This window comes from Caloenas nicobarica, chromosome 11, assembly GCF_036013445.1.
Source record: "Caloenas nicobarica isolate bCalNic1 chromosome 11, bCalNic1.hap1, whole genome shotgun sequence".
NCBI lineage: Eukaryota > Metazoa > Chordata > Aves > Columbiformes > Columbidae > Caloenas > Caloenas nicobarica.
The window spans coordinates 22,674,600-22,696,435 of NC_088255.1; the positions used below are offsets into that span (position 1 = coordinate 22,674,600).

At 44.5% G+C, this 21,836-nt stretch overlaps 2 protein-coding genes across 3 annotated transcripts; both read left to right on the forward strand.

The window, feature by feature from the left end:
- Window positions 1-774: 774 nt before the first annotated feature.
- On the forward strand, window positions 775-3,450 carry VHL (von Hippel-Lindau tumor suppressor). The gene is made up of 3 exons (XM_065642636.1): window positions 775-993; window positions 1,497-1,607; window positions 2,008-3,450. The coding sequence occupies exons 1-3, from the start codon at window positions 795-797 to the stop codon at window positions 2,190-2,192; spliced, it is 495 nt and encodes a 164-aa protein (XP_065498708.1). The 5' UTR covers window positions 775-794; the 3' UTR covers window positions 2,193-3,450.
- A 2,245-nt stretch (window positions 3,451-5,695) lies between these two features.
- On the forward strand, window positions 5,696-20,633 carry IRAK2 (interleukin 1 receptor associated kinase 2). 2 transcript variants are annotated; one of them, XM_065642513.1, is made up of 13 exons: window positions 5,696-6,074; window positions 7,136-7,315; window positions 10,973-11,146; window positions 11,658-11,770; window positions 13,187-13,381; window positions 13,823-13,887; window positions 14,245-14,359; window positions 15,094-15,203; window positions 15,568-15,763; window positions 16,044-16,106; window positions 17,167-17,367; window positions 17,533-18,049; window positions 18,371-20,633. In XM_065642513.1, the coding sequence occupies exons 1-13, from the start codon at window positions 5,888-5,890 to the stop codon at window positions 18,487-18,489; spliced, it is 2,235 nt and encodes a 744-aa protein (XP_065498585.1). In that variant the 5' UTR covers window positions 5,696-5,887; the 3' UTR covers window positions 18,490-20,633. The 2 variants fall into 2 exon arrangements, with proteins under 2 accessions (XP_065498585.1, XP_065498586.1); XM_065642514.1 differs by having other exon boundaries at window positions 18,374-20,633.
- The last annotated feature ends 1,203 nt before the right edge of the window (window positions 20,634-21,836 follow it).

A 21,836-nucleotide genomic window follows, 5' to 3' on the forward strand; every position in this document is an offset into this window, starting at 1 on the left:
GTCTCTGTGGTTGAGACCGCATCTGTCCTGTGAGGCTGCTTCTGGAATATTGTGTCCAGGTCTGGGCCCCTCAGGTCCAGCAGGACAGGGAACTGCTGGAGAGAGCCCAGCGCAGCCACGAAGATGCTGGAGGGAGTGGAGCATCTCCCGTGTGAGGAAAGGCTGAGGAGCTGGGGCTCTGAGCTTGGAGAAGAGGAGACTGAGGGGTGACCTTGTTAACGTTTATCAATATGTAAAGGGTGGAGTGTCAGGAGGATGGAGCCAGGCTCTTCTCGGTGACAACCAACAGTAAGACAAGGGGCAAGGGGTGCAAACTGGAACACAGGAGGTTCCACTTGAATATGAGAAGAAACTTCTTCATGGTGAGGGTGCCAGAGCCTGGCCCAGGCTGCCCGGGGAGGTTGTGGAGTCTCCTTCTCTGCAGACATTCCAACCCGCCTGGCCACCTTCCTGTGTAACCTCAGCTGGGTGTTCCTGCTCCGGCGGGGGGTTGGACTGGATGAGCTTCCGAGGTCCCTTCCGACCCCTGACGTTCTGTGACTCTGTGACAAAGCCCCGCGTCTCCTCAGGCAGCGCAGCCACTGCCCCAGCGGGCCGGGGGGCCGGGCCGAGCACCGTGCCGGGGCCGAGCACCGTGCCGGGCCGAGCACCGTGCCGGGGCCAACGCGTGCACAGCCCGCCCGCCGAGAACGCGCGTGCGCCAGGGGCGGGGCAGCCGAGTGAAGGCTCCGCCCCCGGTGCGGTACCGCCCTCTGGCGCATGCGCGCAGCCGTGCCGCCGGGTGGGGAGCGGGCATGGCGCCGCCAGGGCCGGGCCCGGAGCGGGGCGGCGGGCCCTGCCTGCGCTCCGTCAACACGCGGGAGCTCTCCCAGGTCGTCTTCAACAACCGCAGCCCGCGCTCCGTTCTCCCCGTCTGGGTGGACTTCGAGGGCAGGCCGTGTTCCTACCCGGTGCTGCAGCCGCGCACCGGGCGGCTCATGCACAGCTACCGGGGTGGGTGCGGCCGCGGCGGGCGGGGGCGGCGGCTGCCGGGGAGTGCCGGCCGGGTGAGCGGGGCCTGCCCCGGGCTGCCCCGCCGGGCCGGGACTGAAACGCCGCCCGTGGGGGCCCGGGCCCGCAGCGCCGGCAGCGGCGGGGACTGCCCGGGGAGCAGCGGCTGTGCCCCGGTACCGGGTGTACCGCGCAGCGGGGACTGCCCGGGGAGCAGCGGCTGTGCCCCGGTACCGGGTGTACCGCGCAACGGGGACTGCCCGGGGAGCAGCGGCTGTGCCCCGGTACCGGCTGTACCGCGCAGCGGGGACTGCCCGGGGAGCAGCGGCTGTGCCCCGGTGCCGGGCGGATCGCTCCGGAGGTGCTCGCCTCCCTCCCCGCCCCGCTGCCGGGCGGCATCCCGCGGTGATCGTGGCCGCTGAAGAGCCGCTCGGTTCCTCGCGGGTGCCCCAAAGCCGCGGGTTAACCCGCACAGTAACTGCTGCGTGTCCCCCTGTTCTCTGCAGGTCACCTCTGGCTGTTCCGGGACGCGGGGACCAACGACGGGCTCCTTGTCAACAAGCAGGAGCTGTTTGTGGCGGCTCCCAACGTGAGCACGGCAGACATCACGCTGCCAGGTGAGCGGGACAGCGGGCGGCCTGGAAACTGGGGAGTTTTGTACATGGTCTCTTTGGACTTTGATGTAAGGATCTGGTGAGAAATCAAGTACTCAGATAATCAAATCTGCCTCCAAAATAGGAAGCGCTCCTGAGCGTTTCTAGTGAGAGCTGTGTCATTGCACGGGGTTGATCAGAGCTATTGACAGCTCTCGTTTAAAGATGTCTCTGATGGGTTTGGTAGGGTGCGTCACAACGGGAAACAAAGTTCTTTTCCTCTTTCTAGTGAGCGTAGAGTGTTGTGAATAATGCTGCTGCGTATTATGTTTGGTGTTTGCGTGCTTGGAGAAGCACTATCTGTGCTGGAGGCAGCAGGTAACGAGAGCCCTCGTGACAAGAGTGTGTTTGTGTTTAACCGCAGTGTTCACCCTGAAGGAGAGATGTCTGCAGGTTGTGCGCAGTCTGGTCAAACCGATGGATTACAGGAAACTGGACATTGTTCGATCCTTATACGAAGAGCTGGAAGATCATCCTGATATTAGGAAGGATCTTCAGCGGCTTTCTCTGGAGAGAAGTGCAACACTGAGGAACGGAATTCTGGAATAACATGATTACTCACTCCAGGCTCTTTAAATAGCAAACCACTGAGTTTGAGCAGGGACAGTCACCGTGGAACATGCCAAGAACTCATGCCTGTGGTTTAAGTTCTGAAACATAAACCCAGTTAAATTGTAGAAAACTTTGTGTGATGCTCAGTGAGATCCCAAAGCCTGCACAGACGCACACCAGGCTCTGATGGCTCCGTTCTCTTCCTCGACACACGCTGCAAATGGGTAGCGCTGGAGCCCTTGTGTAAGCGCAACTCAGTGACATTTTATTTGGACTATCTCAGAACACGGCATAGGGACGCAAGTCATCTCTGTGGAGAATGTGCCTGCAGATCAACTTTCTTTGTATTAGAAAGTAAATTACACCAAGAATCAACTGAATCCAGACTGTAAAGATTTTAAGTGGCAGACCAACACCAGTTTTGCTTGAATAATTTGTTTTTGATGCAATTTCTCTCTCTCACACTTGGCCTAGATTTGCCTGTGAATCACAAAGCGGGGGTATTCACTGTTTAGCAGGTGATTTCTGTAGCATACATTTCTTCCCAGTTACACATTCTGAGAAACACAGCTGTGAAACTGAGAATTTCAACGTATTCTGTAAGTATGAAATGTCTCCCCTTTTTGTGGACTTGTTTTTCTTACATATTTTAAGTGTATGAATTGATCTTTGTAATAAAAATGTGAATGCATGCTAACATTTTGACCCTAATTCTGTCAGGTAACTGCATGGTGCTGTGCCTGTGTTCCTGCAACGCTCCCGAGAGCCGTTGATCAGTAGCAGGTACTTTTCTAGTATCGTGTTGATCACTGCTAGTGGATCAGTCCTTGGATTCCCAAATATTAGCAGACAGAACAGCATGCTTACATATCTGTGACTTGCCAAAACCAAACATGAAAACTGCCTCATGATTTCCTCGCTCATAGAAGTATCCTGTCTTTGCTTAACTTGTAGTTACATCTACTGAATTCCAAGGCACCTGAAATCCTGAGCTGAAGAGCAGCTCCTGTCAGACATCAATCAGTTGTGGATGCTTTCTGTTCATTTGCTATGGTTCAGCCCATTTTCTAAGGGACATTTTCTGTCCGCTCTTTCACAGACTGACTTGCAGGTGGTTTGGTACTGTGTAGAAATGAGCCAAAGATCCGTCAGTCCATGGACAGCCTGGTTGATGAGGGTACGCGCAGGGCAGGGAGCGCTGGGGGGTTACTCAGTGACTGTTCAATTTAAATTGTATAAAGATGCAGAAACAATAGTCAGGAGAGATGCCATCCTTCAACTATGTGCTGTAATCTGCAGCCGCATATCTACACGGTCGCTTTACCACCTTTCTCTCATAAATTTGTGTTTTAAAAGTGAAACTGGTTTGATTTGGATTTATCCACAGAATCCCAAGGAGAAGTTGGCATTTCCCCAGATCCTTGAGCTATATAAGTCCCAGGACAGGGATTTTACAAACCCTGCTTTGGTTCTTTCCTTCAGCGTTTCCTGTAAGCCCAGCTCTGTCCTTGCACAGCAGCCCAGCTGCTCTCGGTCCCCTCCTGCGCTGGCAAATGCCTCATTTGAGAATGGAATCCAGACGGGCTTTTGGGTTCCATGTCAGGCAGCTGTCTCTAAGGTAGGTGCTGTTCCATCTGATTTCTAGGACCAAAGTGTTATTTGGATCTAGCTTCACAACTTCATGCTATCATTTCATTCTGCCAACAGCAGCTGACTACTCTCTGCAGCCACTAAGACTGGAAAGTACTTTGTTTTAAAAATCATGATTACCTCTTGCTTGATGTATAGCAAGAAGCAGTCCATGCTTGAAATGTTATGCCTTCCCTAGACAAGATAACAAAGGAAATTCTGCTTCCATTTTGCAGATGAAGTTGAGTTTTCCAAAGTTATGCAAGAAGTCTGGGAGAGGAAGGTGCTGAACAGAAAGTGTGATGTACACCCTGTTCACACAGCTGCCCCCTCCTCCTCCCACAGATGTTTTCTTGCAATGTGGATACATTTGCTTGTGATACAAATTCGGTAACTACTTCACTAATCTTAGCTCTGACATACCATCTAAGTGTTGATTTTCCTGTTGACAAATAATGAAATACCTTTTTTTTTTCCATACATCAGGTTTGAAAACTTAGCAACTCCTGCAAGATGAGAAGCGCTTCAAAACACATCTCACAAATAGGCGACGAGTTTGTCTTTGTAGACCACTGAGTCACACCTGATGCCACATTTGATGCTCTTGCTGCAGTCTGACAGAACTGTTACAGGTCTTGCTGGTTCTGTCTTGTAACCAACGTGGCAGTGTTTGTCAGCGTGTTCAATAACACCTTCGTTTGACTCATGAGTCAAACTGCCAAATGCTCACCAGACCCTCCCATGGCCTAGTTCAGGAGTAACATCAGCCCAGCTGTGTATCTTATTTTTTGTATTATACTTAGAGGCATTCTGGCATAAAACCAATTTGATTACGTATTGTTTTGCAACGGAATGCAATAGCTCATGATATTTCTCATATCATTTGTTTCATTCCTCAGCCAAACCCACGGCTTAAATCAGAGTGCAAGGCGCTGGCAGATGTAAGGAGGTCACTGCTGTAAAACCCTGTTTGCTTAGAATGGTTGTAGCAGGTGCATAAAAGCTATACTAGGAATTTTTGGTCATTAAACAACTCATATTGATGAAATATGTTAAAAAATGAACAACAAAACCACATGTTATAGATAGGTAACCTCTGGAGCAATGCTCAACATGCAGGAAAGTGTATTATTTCCGGAGTGCTCCCCGGGGTCAGAACGCAAAAAGAGAGAAGGGCCTGCTGGCTCCAAGACATGGCCACTGGGAAATGGAGTATCCTCCGAGTTACTCAGACTAGTAATGAGTGAAAGTGGCACTTACCTGTGACACGTCATTACAAATCTGGGCGGTTGTCAGCGGGAGCCAGCGCTGTCTGGTTTGGCACCGAGGAGGTCAGGACCCGGCTCAAGTCGGCTCAGCACAGCTGCTGAGCGCGGGGGGAACGGCTGCTGCGGGAAGGGGCTGCTCACTGCCAAGGGTGAAAAACGCCAGAGAAATAACAAGTTCTGCAGACATTTGGTTCTGAAACATTCTCAATCCCCAGCCGTGCAGCGCCCACTGCGGCGGGGAGCATGTTGGTGGCTTTTGGGGGGATCTGTACCCATTGGGTGAACAAAGCCGCAGCTGCGCAGGCACCTCTGGCTCTGCCAGCACTTCCGGCACTGCGGGCACAGCTGGCTCTGCCGGCACCGCACTGACCCACACACGTCTGGCCTTGTCTGGAAGCAGCTGTTGCACAGCCTGCCGGCAATACCAGCAGTGCGTAACACGCAGGAAAAGCATCTTTCACCTCCATTGTGTGACACTTGTAATGTGGCAACCCGGCTGGAGCAATATGCGCTCATGGAGAGGAAAATCTGATTTGCATTCGGGGCCTGACGTCAGGCAGAGCAGGAAGCAGCAGAGTGTGGTCTGACCCTGCCAAGAATCGCTGGGCTCTTTCCGCAGAACAGCAGCGAGTCGGCAGGGGTGGGGACAGGCTGTCAAGGCCGGCCCCTCTGAGAAGAGGAAGCTTTTGGAGAAAATCAGCTCAGCACAGCGTGCAGAGGAGGCAGAGCCTGGCGAGCGTCACTGCCTGCAGCCGCAGTCCGGCCCTCGGCGTGCACCATGCGTGGCCGCTGCTGATGGCCGCGGCAGGGACAAAGGGCGCTCTGAAGCGGGACTGTGAGGCCATGACCCTGCAGCAGCCGCCCCTGGCCCCTCGCGGGGCCTCGGCCCCGGTGCTGTACGTGCACAGCATGCCGGCCTGGGTGCTGGAGGATTTCTGTCGCAAGATGGACTGCCTCAGCGACTACGACTGGATGCGGTTCGGTGAGGGGCCGGCGCTCCCTGGGGCGGAGGGTGGCGGTGGGGCACATGGCGGCAGTGTGGCCAGGACAGGCGGGCGAGGTTCAGACGAGGTTCGGACAAGGTATGCAGCCATCCCGGGCAGGGCCTCTGGCCGAGTCGTCCTCCGGCGCTCAGCAGGGCCCTTCTCCAGACAGGGTGTTCCTGTGTGTGGATGTGGTTTGGGATGGAGCGGAACCGCTGACAACCAGGTGGAATTCTGAGTTCCGCGTTCCCGGGGCCTCTCCGGGCAGCCCGGCTCCCTCCGCTCGCTCTCCGCAGCTTTCGTGCTCCTCTCGGTTTGCGCTTTGTCCTCTGCTGCCTGCTTGCCTATTTTCACAGCATTCCTCACGTGTGCTTAGATGTTCTATTTTTTCCTTCCTCCTTCACATATATTCCCTCATACCTACTGCCCCTATTTTCCTCTGTCCTGGCCCTGTCCAGTTAATATGTATAGAAAATGTGGTCCCTGAGTTTTTAATTTTTTTTCTGTATCCCAGTCCAAACAATTCTAACCTGAAACAAAACAAATCACATCACGTCAGCTTTAACACGGTATCTCCCACTCTTAAAAATAGCTGCGTTTCACCCACAGGTTTATCTGTCTGTAAATAACACCCAGGTGACTCAGTTACTGTTTGGCTCACCGTAAAATTGGTATTTAGCAAAGCAGACAGGAGTGCAGCCTCACCACTGACTTTGCTCCCTATTTTGAGAGAATTGCACCAGGAATTTAATCTGAACTTATTTTGGTACAAAGTATTAAGGTGAGGGAAGATTAAGGGGAAAATACGCTGAAAAGCATGACTGAGTTTTCTTTTTGAGTGTCTGATATAACAACATTTTTTCCAGAATAGTCAAAGAAATAAAAGGAGTATCTTATTTTAGGAACTGAATTTTCTTTGTGTCCACATAAGTGATTGTGACCCTTCCTTTTGAAAGTGTGCAAACAAAAAAGCAAAGTGTGTCCCGTGCCTTAGCTTTCCCTGCTTGCACTTGCTTGGTTTTGTAGTCCTTAAACAGAAATATCGATTGTCTCCCACCAGCCTCCTACGTGATAACTGATCAAACAGAGCTACGGAAAATCAAGTGCCTGGAGAAGACGGGGATCAGCATCACGCGGGAGCTGATGTGGTGGTGGGGAGTGAGGCTGGCGACGGTGCCGCAGCTCCTGGACCTGCTGCAGGGGCTGCAGCTCTACCGGGCGGCCCAGGTCATCCTGGACTGTGAGTACCTGCCCTGCTCCGCGGGACCGGCCAAGGGGCTCTGCTGGCAGTCTCAGGGTCCACTTCCAACATTCCTCCACAGATTCTCATTTCCTACTCTGTCAAATAAAATTGGTGGCAGGGTAGAAGAGGTGACATAGAGGAGGAATCGCTAGTCCCTCTTGTTTTTCCCTGAAATTTTGTCTTGATACTCTAATTTCAACAAACTCAGAGTAGAAAAGCCTGCAATCAGTTTTGCCCATTTTGGCATCACCCCTGTGCAGCCTTTTGATTCAGCAGATCCACTTTCTCACTGAATTCACTCACAGCGCTCAGCTTCCGAGACTGTAACAATTCTCACTCCTCATTCCTCAGCAAAGCAAACAAAGCTACAGGAAAGTGAACTCAAGTCTGTTTCCATTTGTATGGCAGTAGTCCAACTGTTAATTTAGTCACAGGGACCATGACTTTGAGGGTCTAGTCTGAGTGGACTGAAAACAAAATCTTGGTGGTTTTGCTTTGGGTTTTTTTGTTTGTTTTGGGTTTTTTTTTAACCTATTCACTGAATAAATCGGATTTAGATACCACCAAGGCAGCAAGGCTGGATCCCTGATAACGGTGTTTTAGTGGACACTCTGGAGCAGAGGCTGACTGCTCCCATGTGAGACACTTTTGCTCTGTGCCTGTTCAGTGTCGGACACAGCTGATCCCAGTTTTTGGGTGTTCTCAGATACTGCAGTGTAACCTACCACACCTTAACTCCCATTAGTTACAGTCCTTGCATTCTTTCCCTGGCAGAACATGCTTTGTTTACAGCTGGCTTATTGCAGTGTATTCCTTTACAGAATCCATTGACGTTTCTGTAATCCCACTTCATACATCATGATTTCATTAAAAAACCCCACATTCTCCTTCTGAGAAACATAAAAACTGAGATTGAAAAATTACTGAATGTTTCTACCACTCCATAATAGCAGCAACAACTTTCACTGTAATTTCTATCTGTCATGGAAAAGGCTGGTTTGTTCAGTTAGGTAGGATGCCTTTTCTTTCCCATGTGGGTTAATTCTGACATTTTCGCAAAAGCTGAGTTCAAAGAGCTTAGAAAAATCATTTGTTAGAGCAACTGAAATGCTGCTGCTTTCATCCCAAGGTAGGGAGTTTTCTCTTCTCTTACCAGACCATGAGCAGATTTCAGGCTGAATTAGTTCAGCCCATTGCAGTGGTGAATCACACCAAGAGACGCTCAGTGTGTGATTTCAGAGCCATTGTTGGCCCAGCACAGGCACAGCACAGCGCTGGGGGACTCAAATGAGCCCCCGACAGCCCCAGGGCTGGTCTCTCGTCACCAAATAAGGCTCTGGGTCCCATCCTGAGAGGCAGAATTTGAAAGCCCCGCACAACATTCTTACACAAGAACCAAGTAAGATTTGTCTCCCTGATTATGTAAAATGCAAAGAATCGGGCTTCCAATCCAAAAGCAGCTTCCAGCAACATTGTCATTAAGAATAAATATACAGCATAGACAAAAAAAAATTATCACTGCACATAAAAATTAATCATCCTTCTGTTTGTCTGACTGGTTTTAAGTGGAATGTAAATACCGCTGTAGCTTGCGCAACATGCAGCCGACTTCAGCCTCTGGCACAGGAGGGGATTACCTGCTGGTTTTGGGCTTCTGTGATTTACCTTTTTGTTTTTAGCTATCTCGAAAACACCTTTGAGACTTTTTGAACTTCACTTTTAGTTATGTTTCTGGATGGTCAATATTAGCTTTTGTCCCAGATCAATTCAAATGTAATAAATTGCAAAACTACCCTGAAATGATCTTTCTAAAAACCTTCTTATAGTTGTCTTTTGTACTGAGGTCCACAGCAAACCTTCATATTCATGTAAGTGGCAGGAAGTGTGGATTATTTTGTTGTTCTGCCATGTGGAAGCAGTTTGGTTTTTGTGGAATTAACCCAACATGGGCATTCCACTGTGCGCTCAGTCATAAGCAGAAAAGATTTCTAGAAGGATCTTTTTAGGTTTAGACAAATCTCTGAAGTCTTTACCCTCAATTTCTGCTTTTTTATCTATATCTGAAGATGCTTACTCTGGTGATTCCTCTTGGGCAGATGCAGAGAATCCATTGCTTGTTCTATTGGGCACTTCAGAAAACGAAGTGGTCCTTACCTCACCATAATTCTGTTCATTCTGATTTGAAGGCATCAGACGCACACACGGGCAGATGTTTTGCTGGCAGATTACTTCCAGGAGAGTTCTACCTCCCTTCATCAGTTTCTTGTATTACTCTAGTCCCACTTCTGAATGTCCATAATAGTATTTTTTTCCTTACATCAGTTCTTTAGCTTCAGTGGTGACCTGTCTGATGTGCAGGAAGTTGCAAAATTCATGAAAAACCCTGAAAAATAGGTCAAAAGAGGGAAGTGATTCAAATTTGAGAGACTTATAGGTTAACGTACAGGGGGAAACAACTGCAGAACAGAGGGACTATCAGTTTTGACTGAAGTCTTGCAGACTGTTTGATAGCTAATTTTAAAACCTGTAAAATTGGGGATTTCATAGCATCCTGACAGTAATGAAGAAACATGTGATTTTTCTGAGTTTCAATTTGAAGACCTAGTTTCATTCAAACCTGCATTCATAGGTGACACTGAAGAACATGGATATCAACTCCAAACAGAGGTCAATAAAAACCTGCCTGACGTGACCATGCCCACTTGTACCATTATTGCTTTTCAGATTCTCCTGCTCTTCAAACCTTTGCACACTGAAACTGCCATAGCTTCTCTTTCTTAAACAGTGCTACTGAATCTTGGTTTATTGCAAGGAGCACAGATTACAAATGAAACATACCGCGTCCTGCTTGTTTCAATACTCCCAATGCTTTCTTTGTACAAAACAAAAAAACCAACCAACCAACCAACCTGATTTCAAATACAAACAGAGGCCTGTGGCTTTTGATTCCACGATCACCACCGTGCTTAAGATACAAGGCTGATAAAACAGCGTGACCAGACCCCTTGTATTAATTCTTGTGCTTATTTTCTTTTATATAAAAATAAAATATTAATTTTGATTTTTAAGAAAATGCTAAACGTATTGTTTGTCTCCTTCTGTTCATAAGTAAAAGTACGATTCTTCATTGCAAATAGTTCCATCTGGGAAAGTGTTTTCTGGAAATAAGTGTGGTCATGACACTAAAACCACACAATTGAGAATAGTCCCAAAATATTTAGCTGACTAAACCAAATACAATTCTGTCAAACTTCCTCTCAGTCCCACAACAACTAACAAAGAACCTGGTGTCTTTGTTAGGCTGGGAGATATTTGTGGTTTGAGATAATTGGCTGAAGGATGTTATGTAGAAAACGACAAAACACTCTTATTGCTGATTTCTTATTGTAAAAGACTATATATCTTTTGCATAGTCATCACTGATACTTGTTTGAAGCTATCACTTATTCATTTTTAATAGTAGTTAATGTCATTGATATGGTCTGAATTTAAATACCAATAATATTCCAGCAATTTAACAATATATTGCTTGAGTGTTCATTTTGATGTTTATGTTAATGTACAGTCTGTTTTCCTGACTGGGACTATTTCCTGATAACTGATTAGAGTCAGACTCTTTTCCTTGGTAATTTTTATCTTTCTTCTCTTTTGAAGGGACATCAGCCTCTAACATTAACATTACCAGCTCTGAAAAAGAAGAGCTGGTAGAGCCTCCTAAGCAGGAGAACATACCTGTAACTCCCCCGGAAAACAAAACGAGAGAGAGAGAAAGAGAGATAAGTCCGATGCCATCACCAGACTCTTCACATCCGGGAGTATCACCAGCAGGTGGGAAGTGAGAGATTCTGAATTTGCTTTGCCATTGAAAGGACCATATGGGCAAGACTGCTCCCCATTGGCTTTGAGCAGAGCCCTCTGCAGGGGGGCGAGCCCAGGACCCCCAGGAGAGCATATGAGCAGCAGGACAGGCACACCGAGCTCTGTGTCCCCATAGCAGGACAGCTCTGTGTCCTCACAGCAGGACAGTTCTGTGTGCCCAGCCAGGACAGCTCTGTGCCCCCACACCAGGACAGCCCTGTGTCCTCACAGCAGGACAACCCTGTGTCCCCAGCCAGGACAGCCCTGTGTCTCCAGCCAGGGCTGGGGAGATCCGTGCAGTCATCTTGCAAAGAAGAACTGGGAAAATAGCTCCCTATCTTCACACAGGATTTCACATTTTGACAGCTTGTCACAGTTCATCCCTGGTTAGGAAATTCAACAAAATACCCCAGGCCTTCATAATTAGTCACAGGCTGTGGTATTATAAAAATAGTGTGTATTGTCAATGCTGTTATTTCAGCTTCAGGTACTGTTTCTGAAGGAGCCTTGTATTCACTCCCTTCTCCACCACCTCCCCCAAGAGACCTTTTGACATCCTTGCAGTCAAACCCTCCTGTTTCATCAAGTGTGAAGGTAAATCCCTTTAGTATTCAGTGATGAAAATTGTCTTTATGTGATTCTGTGTTTTTTCAATTAAAGTTTATCTCTCTACTTGTGTAAAATATAGATCTAGTGAAAAAGTGGGGCTTGATTACAATTTGTTCGGACTAAATGTAATACTAATGCATCAGCTAGATTGCTTACCATTTACATCACTTTGTTTGCCAGTGAAGGACCAGCGAGGGAAAAAATTAACAATCTTGCATACTGCATAGCTGAGCATGGGTAACATGCCCACAAGTAGCAATAATTTTGAAGGAATTTCCTGTATAGGTTTTACAGAGGATATACCATTTCTGGTGTGATGGTAGGACAGTGCAATATACACCACTGCCCAGGCAGAATAGCACACTTCTTTTAGTTTAATTTTATACCTAAAATGTGGTGTCTGCTCCAAACTGGGCTGGTATCAAATTACGTCAGGCTGCCCAGAGTCCTGTGTAGCTGACAGTTTAAAATCTCCAAGGATGGAGGTTCCGTCACTGCTCTGAGCCCCTGTTCCAGTGCTCAACCATCTCACTGCGAAAGGTTTTCTCATGCTGCTAATGATCTCAGCACAGTCACCTGTTGCTCTCTTGTCTCTGAGATGATCATCTGGCCAGATCTGTCCTGGGGTTCCCAGAGCGCTGCTCAGATCCATGTGTGCACACTGCTCTCATCATGGGGCTGCCCCAGCCTGCTTTCTTTGGTTTATTTTGTTTGAGGTTTTGTTTTGTTTTAAACATTGTGTTTTAAGACAAAATAACATGGTTGAAGAGTACCAGCCAGAAGAGAAGATTGCAACAAAGAATGCAGTAGTTTCAGAGTTTCAAGGGAGTTGTTTTGTTGTCTCAAGTCTGGAGCACATTAAGGTTGTGAAAGCTGCATGAGCAGGTTACAGTGGAACTGTAATAAGTTGGCATTAGGACTTGCCACACTGGAAGCAAAAAATATTGTGCAACCAATGCCAGATGCTTCAGAAGTAGATGTGAAGTTCCTACCAGAACATAAATACACCATAAAGGACCCTACTTTCTGATCCAGTTGTTTCTTAACATATGGCCAAGCCACAAAGATTAATGTATTTTGTAACTTAAACTGACATCACTCCAAATAAATATATGGAGTTTTAAACAAAACTAAGTCTGTTTTCTGGGAAAGGTGGAAATGCAAATTGGTGACTGTGTTCAAGTCTCTTTTAGTATGCAAAATTTTTACGTCAGCAAAACTCATCAAGACAGATATTACAAAGGGAAAGCCTACTGAGTGGTTGCACAGTACCTTTCACAATTTCTTTCAACAATCACAATGATTGCTTAAATCATGGAAAAGAAAATATGACACCTGAAAGAAGGAAAAAGCAAATGAATTTTCATGAGATATAAACTTGTTTCTTCTACAAATGTGTAGCCTTGCAGCTCTTCTGCTCCTCAGCAGGAGACAATGACGGATCTCCCCAGCGGGAGTCTCCTGTGGACACAGAGGGAAGTCACTGCTGCCACCAACAGCTTCAGCGACAAGAGCAGGATTTGTGAAGGTACTTTTGCAGATGTCTACAAAGGTCAGAGGAACAACATACTGTATGTCATCAAAAGACTGAAAGAGGCAAGTACTCCACCTTCTCTTTTTCTTTGGAGGGGTATGTTATTAGTATCTCTTGAGCATTAGCAGTTGTTTACTATTGTCTGGGCAAGGAACCAGAATGGCTACACAAGAGGAGAGGCAAAAAGGAAATGATGTACGGTGAGTACACCTAGATTCAGCAAACACATACCAGAGAGATTTGACTCATGTGAGTAGTTTTATTAACTCTATCCATGGAGTAGCCCGCAATGTAGCTACCTGCATTGATGACTGGATCAGAGGTATCTTTACACTGGTTTTTGTTCTAATTTTCAATTAATTGTTGCCTTTGACACAAAGTTAGCATCAGTGATACTTGCTTGTTTTCTAAAGTAGCTTGTCATCTAGAGACTAAAAGATCTGTATAAATGCAACATCTTAATCATTACTGTTGACATTCCATTGCATGTTTTCATTTTTCAGATGGAATGCACAAGCCCAAATTCCACCCAGAGATTCTTTCATACAGAAGTACAGATTTGCTTTCGGTAAGCGCTTGGCTTTCCACGCAGCCTGTGCGTATCCTGCCTGTGGCCTGTTGTCCGTGTGTCTAGTTCAGGAGAGCTGTGTCTGTCTGCCGGGCACTGGGCTGTTCGGGGACGGGGGCCTGTGCCGCTGGGATGCTGCAGGTCCCTGCTGAGCACATGCAGCCGCTCTGCCCGTCCTGGAGCTGGGGAAGCAGCGTCTGCTGGAGCTCTGAATCCCCCTGCCTGCTCAGCACCCTTCTCCTTGCTCCTGCTGTCCTGCTCAGGTGCCTTGAATTGAGGAATTTATTCCAGCTCAGGAATGTATTTTTCTGTGTTGCTCTTCTTTCATTTGCAAATCCTTGTTATCTGTGCCTGCAGGTGTTGTCATGTCAACATTTTGCAGCTGCTGGGTTTCTCAGTAGAAACTGGATTGCACTGTCTGATATATCCATACCTACCTAATGGATCACTGCAAAACAAACTTCAGTGTCGAGTAAGCAAATAATCTGGGTCTATTATCTGTGATTACGAGTCCTGTCCTGTTACTGGATGAAAAGCAACTTTATCTCTTTGAATTCTGAGAAACAGTAAAAAAAAAAAAAAAAGGTGCCCAAATCTCTTGACTGTAAGTAGTAGAAAGGCTGCAGCTCTTCTCCAGTTTTTCTACTGCAAAGCAGATCAAGTCAACAGGAAGTTTCTGCTGTGCAGCCCTTAGTTTTTTAAAGTAATAAGGAATCTGCAAAGTGTGTCTACTCGTAATATTTAATGGGATTTGGGAATATGTTTCTGTAGAATCCATCATCATATTCATTGGCATAATGTGCTATGAAGTTTTATGAGGGCTCAAGAGGGAACAGTTTGAGATGCTGATGCTGACTGAAAGAGCATTTGTAGAGGAGATTGTAGGGCAGAGAAACATCAGAAAAGCAATGAGCGAACACAGCGCAAGGCCTCAGTAATTGCCAGGACGTGGTGCTGTGGACAAGCGTGATCCTTGCTGGATCCATATCTCACTGCGTCCTGGCAGGAAAAGTGTTCAGCACAATATATAAGAACAGGTTCCTTCCTTGGCCTAGAAATCATCAGCTTCTGCCTTGGACCAAACTTTTTATTTAGGTCAGAAGGAGTTTGGATTGGGACTAAAACTAAGTTTTTGGTTTTCAAAACTACCAATGCCTTACAGTTTTTTATTTTATCAAATACCACTTTTTCCTCACTCCTTTGCAGGATGACTCTGCTCCACTGACTTGGGAGACACGAATTAGCATTTCCATAGGTCTCATCCGAGCTGTAGAGTATTTACATAATTCTGGAATTCTTCATGGGAATATCAAAAGGTGAGGGGTTTGATCACCTGTTAATTCCAGGATTTCTTTAACAATAATGCCTGAAAGCTTATGCGCTTTTGAAATCCATTTGCAGTATCTTTCTGCTGTCTCTTGTTCTGTGGGGTGTTTCCCTTTTTAATGTTTAATCTTTCTCTCTTCTAAATGATGGAAGTGTATTCTTTTAAAGTCATTTTTTGAGTGCTTGTCCTTCCCCCTCTCCCTTTCTACCAGTCTTTATCCTTTCATTCATACATAGCAGGCCAAATGCTGGAAACTTTCAGCACTTAACTTTAAGAGTGTAAATCCGTAATTCTTTACCTCAAGTTAAAGTAATTACTTGACCAATGTTGTTATTTGTCTGTCTTTATCACAGCTCGAATGTCTTGCTGGATGAAAACCTTACACCAAAGCTTGGACATTCAGGTCTGCGATTGTATTCTGCTGATAAAAAATCAGAATGTGCTGTGATGAAAACCAAAGTCCTGCAGGCTTCTCTTACCTACTTGCCGGAAGATTTTGTCAGACACGGGCAGTTAACAGCAAAAGTTGATGTATTCAGCTGTGGTGTGGTACGTTGCCTTTTCTCCATATACTGTTGCAGACTTTGGTGCCTCTGCACAGGAAACTGGATGTAAGGAGCAGTTGTACCTAACTATAAAATATAGAGTTGGCTCTGGAGCTAGATCTGATGTGTCATAAGGATTGCCTAGATCTGGCATTGTTAAGCTATCTGAAGTAAAATTATAATTTCAAGATGCCCTGGCAGTTCAGTATTTCTTTAGTTACAAAACACATTTTTAAAAATGGAATTAATTCTGAACAAATTTATCTTTCAAATATACTTTCTAGGTCTTAGCAGAGATACTGACAGGGATTAAGGCATTGGACGAAGGAAGACACCCTATTTATCTGGTAAGAAAAAGCAGGAATAATGAATACCAAAACAAGTGAATGGAGTTGCTGTCATAAAATTAATTTTCATTTGATATAAATACAGTTTGTTATTTGCAGTTTGCTGTACACATCCTGAAGAAGGGATGTTTGGAAGCCACATCCTGGTTCCATTAACATCAATAGCCTACCTGCCTTTAGATAGAAGCAGAATATATTATATATTCCTGTTTCATCTACTACATTCATGAGTGCTGGCCTGACTCTATTAGGAGATACTCCAGAATAACTGGTGTTTAAATACGTGCTTATTTTAGAGAGAAGGCTTTGTGCTGAAATGTTGCTGCATGTTTCTATGTGCCAGAAAGAGGTGTTATGAGCCACTGAATGGGGAAACCTGGGCAGGTGGCAACTGCACTTGCTCATCATCCTGTTTATCAGGCGTGTATGTATTGCGCTGGTGTCTGGAGCTTCCACCCTGGCCGATTTGCCCAAGCTGTGATTAGAACCGCACAGACTCCTTTCACAAGGAACCAGAGCTGCCAGGCTCCCTGAAAGCCATTAGCATCACCTTGGGCACAGCAGCCTCGCGGTGCTCCTGCCGGGGTGTGCACCTTCTGTGCTGTCCCGTTGGAGCCTTTGAGGGCAAAACAAGAGTACCCTCACTTACTATTTCCAAGCAATTCAGCAATGTTCAAATGGGTTCAGAAAATAAAGGATCTGAGGTTTCTGACGTCTTTAACAAATGTTTGAAAAGTCCTGTGCAAGAATGCTGCTACATACAGTGCTGATTATTTTTCATTATTATAAATGGGCCAAAGCCTTGAAGAGCTGGGTCTGCTGTAGTGAATGTGACATTCGACACATGCAGAGAAAACCTTTGGCCTTTTCTCTCCTCTGAAAACAAACATTTCTGTCAGTTGCATGAATGGAGATTCTTAAAGCTTTTAGGTCTATAAACCAGCCATTAAGGAGCAATAATAACAAATATAGGACAAGACTCATATTCTGACTGATTCAGATAGAAATAAATGTTTGTGTTAATTTTGTATTCACTAATGCATCTCTTTCCTTTGAACAGAAAGATATGATTGCTGATGAAATTCAAACAGCAAAAGAAAGCTCACACTCCAAAGTAAAAAGTGTTGAAAAGCTGGCTGCCAAGGAAATATGCTGTAAATATCTAGACAGGAACGCAGGACACTTGCTGGAAGAGGTTGCTATTGATTTTGCCTCAGCCATCTGCTTTTGTCTGAGAAAGAAGAATTCAAGCATAGCAGAGGTAATATTTTAAATACATGACCAAGATTTTAGTCTTCTTGACAGCAAAGTCTAAAGCTACAACCTTCATGCCTTGCTTATTTTTGAGAGTGCTGACGTGGGAGAACATGTGTAAGCAGATCTATGGGAATTACTCTGCATTCACAGATTTTATTGTTAAAAACAGGTGCTCGAAATTATGGAAATGGCTGAAAATAAATTAAGAGAGCATTACATCTGTGGAAGCAGCATTTCTGGCTTCTCCATGAACACTCCAGAAGAAACTGATGACGAGATAGCCAGTGTCAGCACAGACATTCCTTCTGCAGGGGAGAGCAGAGGGGCCAGCGCGCAGGCAGCGATGCCGAGCAGTGCCACCCCGCGCACAGCGCTGCTGGGAGCCCCATCGCCCCACATGGACTGCGGACAGCTGTCCAGGGTCCCTTGTGAGTCTGATGAGTCAACCAGCTTTATCTGGAATCCTTCAGACAGATCTACAGATGAGCTGCCTGGCAGCAGCTGCAACAATTCCGAAAACACGGCAGCCTCTGATTACAGGACCAAGCAGGAGAAACCTGCAAACGGACTCCAGGAAAGGAATGCAGCATGTGGTAAACGTGAGGACGTCTTCGCAGCAGCAGCTGCTGCACAGAGCACCTTGCGACAAACCGACGCAGAGCTTGACTCTTCGTGCTCCTCACAAGGTAAGTCTAGATAAACCTGAAGGGCGCACACAGAACATTCAAAAGCACAGTAGGGACTAATCCCTCTCTTCTCCAGAGTTGCTTAGGTTCTTTTTCCTACTTCTAAACCCATTTCAGTAAATCTTTTTTCCTTGGTTATGATTTTACCAATAAATCTATACAATGTTTTCTGGTTTTCTAGCATATTTTTTAAAGTATTTTGTTGTTGTTGCTGTGTTTTTGTTGTTGTTGTGTTTTGCTTGGTTTTGTTTTTAAAGTTGTCTGTTCCTCCAACAACAGATGGATTTTTTTTCTCAATATTTGGGTTTTTTTGTTTTTCAGCAGTAGCCAGAGAGACATCTTGGAAAATAAAGATAAATGATAAAAAAAAGAAGCTCATGGAAAATATTTTGCTGTATGAAGAAGACAAATTAAACAGTTCTGAACTTTTTGAATCATAAATTGGATGGATTTATTAGCAGTGGCCAGCTCAGAAGAAGAAATAAGGACTTTCTCGTCATTAAAAGATGGTAAAAGTATACCTTTCATGTAAGGTTAAGTAGCAGATTTGGATCAGAAACGTTATCCCTGACTGAAGAAAGCAAAAGTGATGACACTGAGAAGAAAGAGAAAATCTCTGTTCTAAAGCAGATCAAAGCACGATGCCGCTCTGTAAACAGAAACGCCTTCTTCCTTTTCATCTGCAATGTAACAAGATATGGCAAACACAAACAATGGCCAAAATCATTTCTGATCCCTTTGCAGTGTATTTCAGAAAGCATCTACATGGAATGGATGTCTTTTTAAAACTACAGTCCCAGCAGTTACAGGGCAAGTGCTGATCCACAATCTGGAAGCAACACCCTTCATGCTTTCCCATTGTGTATGAGCAGGCAGAAATCTCCAGAGGCTGGAGGAGGTTTCAGTTTTCAAATGAATCTATCCCAGCCATAGAATCTTAGTCCATGTGCTCCAACCCACAGCTTTACCAGAGGGGGGAATTCTTATGGAAGTTCTCAGGTGTGTTCTGCATGACTCAGTCTCAGTTTGAATGGCACTGAACTTGCTGGAAGGAAAGAATTTAAGCCATATTAGTCTACTCTATGAGCTGCTCTCCTACATATGTACATATGACACCACTTGAAGTCTAACCTTTATGTGTTGCTGTCAGAGCTCTAAGACAGTGTTTAATTCTTCATAAGAGTATTTTTGGAAGTTATTTTTTTCTAAGTGTCCTTTACATGTTGCTAAGGTTTCTCATTGCGTTTTACACGGTAACTGTTGTATATTTTGGATTAGGGACAAGATTTTAATATATGTTTAATTTTGTCATAGGTCACTTGAAATTCGATTTGTTACATTTATTTTGGCAATGGGTTAAAGAATCAGTGAAAGATGAGGTACCAAGTGGAGCTGTTCACAGAGCCATGCTCACCACGTGCTCTCAGAGAGGAACGGGTTGGTGTCTCCTGGCTGACCTGGCACGAGCAGCCTCGGGGTCAGCCTCGGTGAGCGCTCTTCAAAGAAAAAAATAGGAACTCATATGCTGGCATATTTATTATCAAGTGAAAGCCCCTCTAAGCAATTGTCACTGTTATTGTTATGACTATTTATTATTTGTAATACTGTTAGCATATTCCACTCTCCTGCAGTCTAAGCAAATACAGGTTTATTATCAGCAAAAAGAACTAGCAGAACATGTGGCTCAGCTCACAGACAGGTGACTGCTGCCTCCTCAGCAGAGACTATGGGGCCTGATGTACAGAAATGCCTGAATTCACAATGGACTTCAGAGAATATTTTTTAAATGTGAATTTATATGCAACTCTTTTCATTGGAATTGTGTAGCGGTATATTTTTCCTAGCTTTATGCAAAGGTCTCTGAGTAAAGCTGCATATCTTCTATATTTGCACAGTACCTCGTTCGTTGTAGGTAATCTTATGAGCAAGTAAAAGTATTTTAACTAAAGACTTGAGTATTAGAATCATCTGCACATTTATCAAATTTATTTCTACACTAAAACCCGGTAAAATTCCTTAAGTGCCTTGGATACTGTCTATATATTCGTCAGTGTCAGTTTGTTTATTTTACCAGAATCAAACCAAGAAAACATTGGTACTGACATAAGAAACATTGAGTATATTCAGATTGCTCAATAATTGCTTAATTCTGCATGAGATTTAATAGAGATACTTTATGGTGTTGAAAATTTAATATTCATTGTTTTCCGTGGATATATTTTTGGAAGATCCATGGTAAATACCTTGGGTCCCCTCCAGGAAGAAATGCACATAGACACAGCCCAGAGCTAAATGGAAAACACAAGTTTTTTAAATTGAGAAACATAATGTAGGCACAGTTTTGTTTCATAAAAACGCTTTAAAGGTTTTGTTCTCCTGTAGTCACAAAATAAAATTGTTATTCTTTGCTTTGTTCCATGTTAGTTTTTAAATAGTCTGAGGTGATATACATGGTCTTGTAGAGTTACAGAAACATATGATGTAACATATATAAGACACTGTGTAGTCTTGCAATATGGTACTCTGTTACATATCTTGCCTATTCAGTAGAATGTATGTTTAATCTCAACTTGGAAAATTTATACATTACTAATTACTAATACCTTTGCGATTAAAAAAAAAGAAAAAAAATACTTTTTTTATGGCCCGCTTTTGCGTGATTTACGGCACAGAAAACTGTGTCTCGGTCTGCCCTATTAGGTAAATTTGTGTTAGCAGGGAAGCAGCTCAAGGTCTCTTTGCACACAATAATTAGTAATTATTAGTACAAACATGTTAATCCAGTCTTCATTCACTATTAAATAGCTGATTTTTTTTTCCTTTGAGGTGTGCCTAGAGAAAAATTTCACCCTGAAATTAATAATTACAAGGATTACTGAGATATAACTGACATTTATTGTTGTTTCGATGCACAATCTATAGTATCCTTTGTCCTGAAGACATTGTAGCTCTGTCATAAATGAAGAACAACTCTGCTTTTTTTTTTAATCCATGAATATTATAATGAGGGCACAGAATTATTTTTTAAATAATTGTTATAGAATTAAAGAACTATGCAAGTAAAACTAGTTTGGAGATTAGCACCTCCCAAAGGTGCTTTTCAAACCTAGAGGCTGAGCATCATCCTATATTGTTGATTAATGGTAAGAATTATCAATTCATTGACACATTTTATGTTCAATTTTAATAATGTGAATACAAACATGGAAGCATCATGTCTACTAGCAAAACTAAGAAGGCATTTAAATATGTAGAGTGTGAAGAAAGCTACATTACACAGTTTTTTGAGGTTACTAATTGCTATGTAACAAACTAGCATTTTTTTCTGTAACTATCCACTGCACCTTATGTATCCTTTGTACTAAAACATTTTTGTATCTAAAAATGAAGTGTCCATGCTACAAAATGTACAGCTTCCACCATTTACTAGGTTGTGTTGGTTTTGTGGGTTTTTTTCAGGCAGAGGTGTAAGAGATGCTTTTCCTAACATTTGATGAATCATATTTCCTGATGCTATTTCTTACATAGTTGCTGCCATTTTTAAAAGCAACTGGTAAATTTTCCTAAATTGAAAGACTGGACTGCACCTTCAGTCACTCCGGTACAGCAAGTGTGACGGACAACCCAACCACACCACAGTGATCTACACACATTAAGTAGAATTTTTTTGTGTTTACAACTTGAAACTGCAGTTGAAAAATTCAAGTAAGTATTTTGAGACATGATTCCTACAGCAGAACATTATCATTCAGAGGAAACTACAGCAGTGTGATCTGCGTAAAGCTGT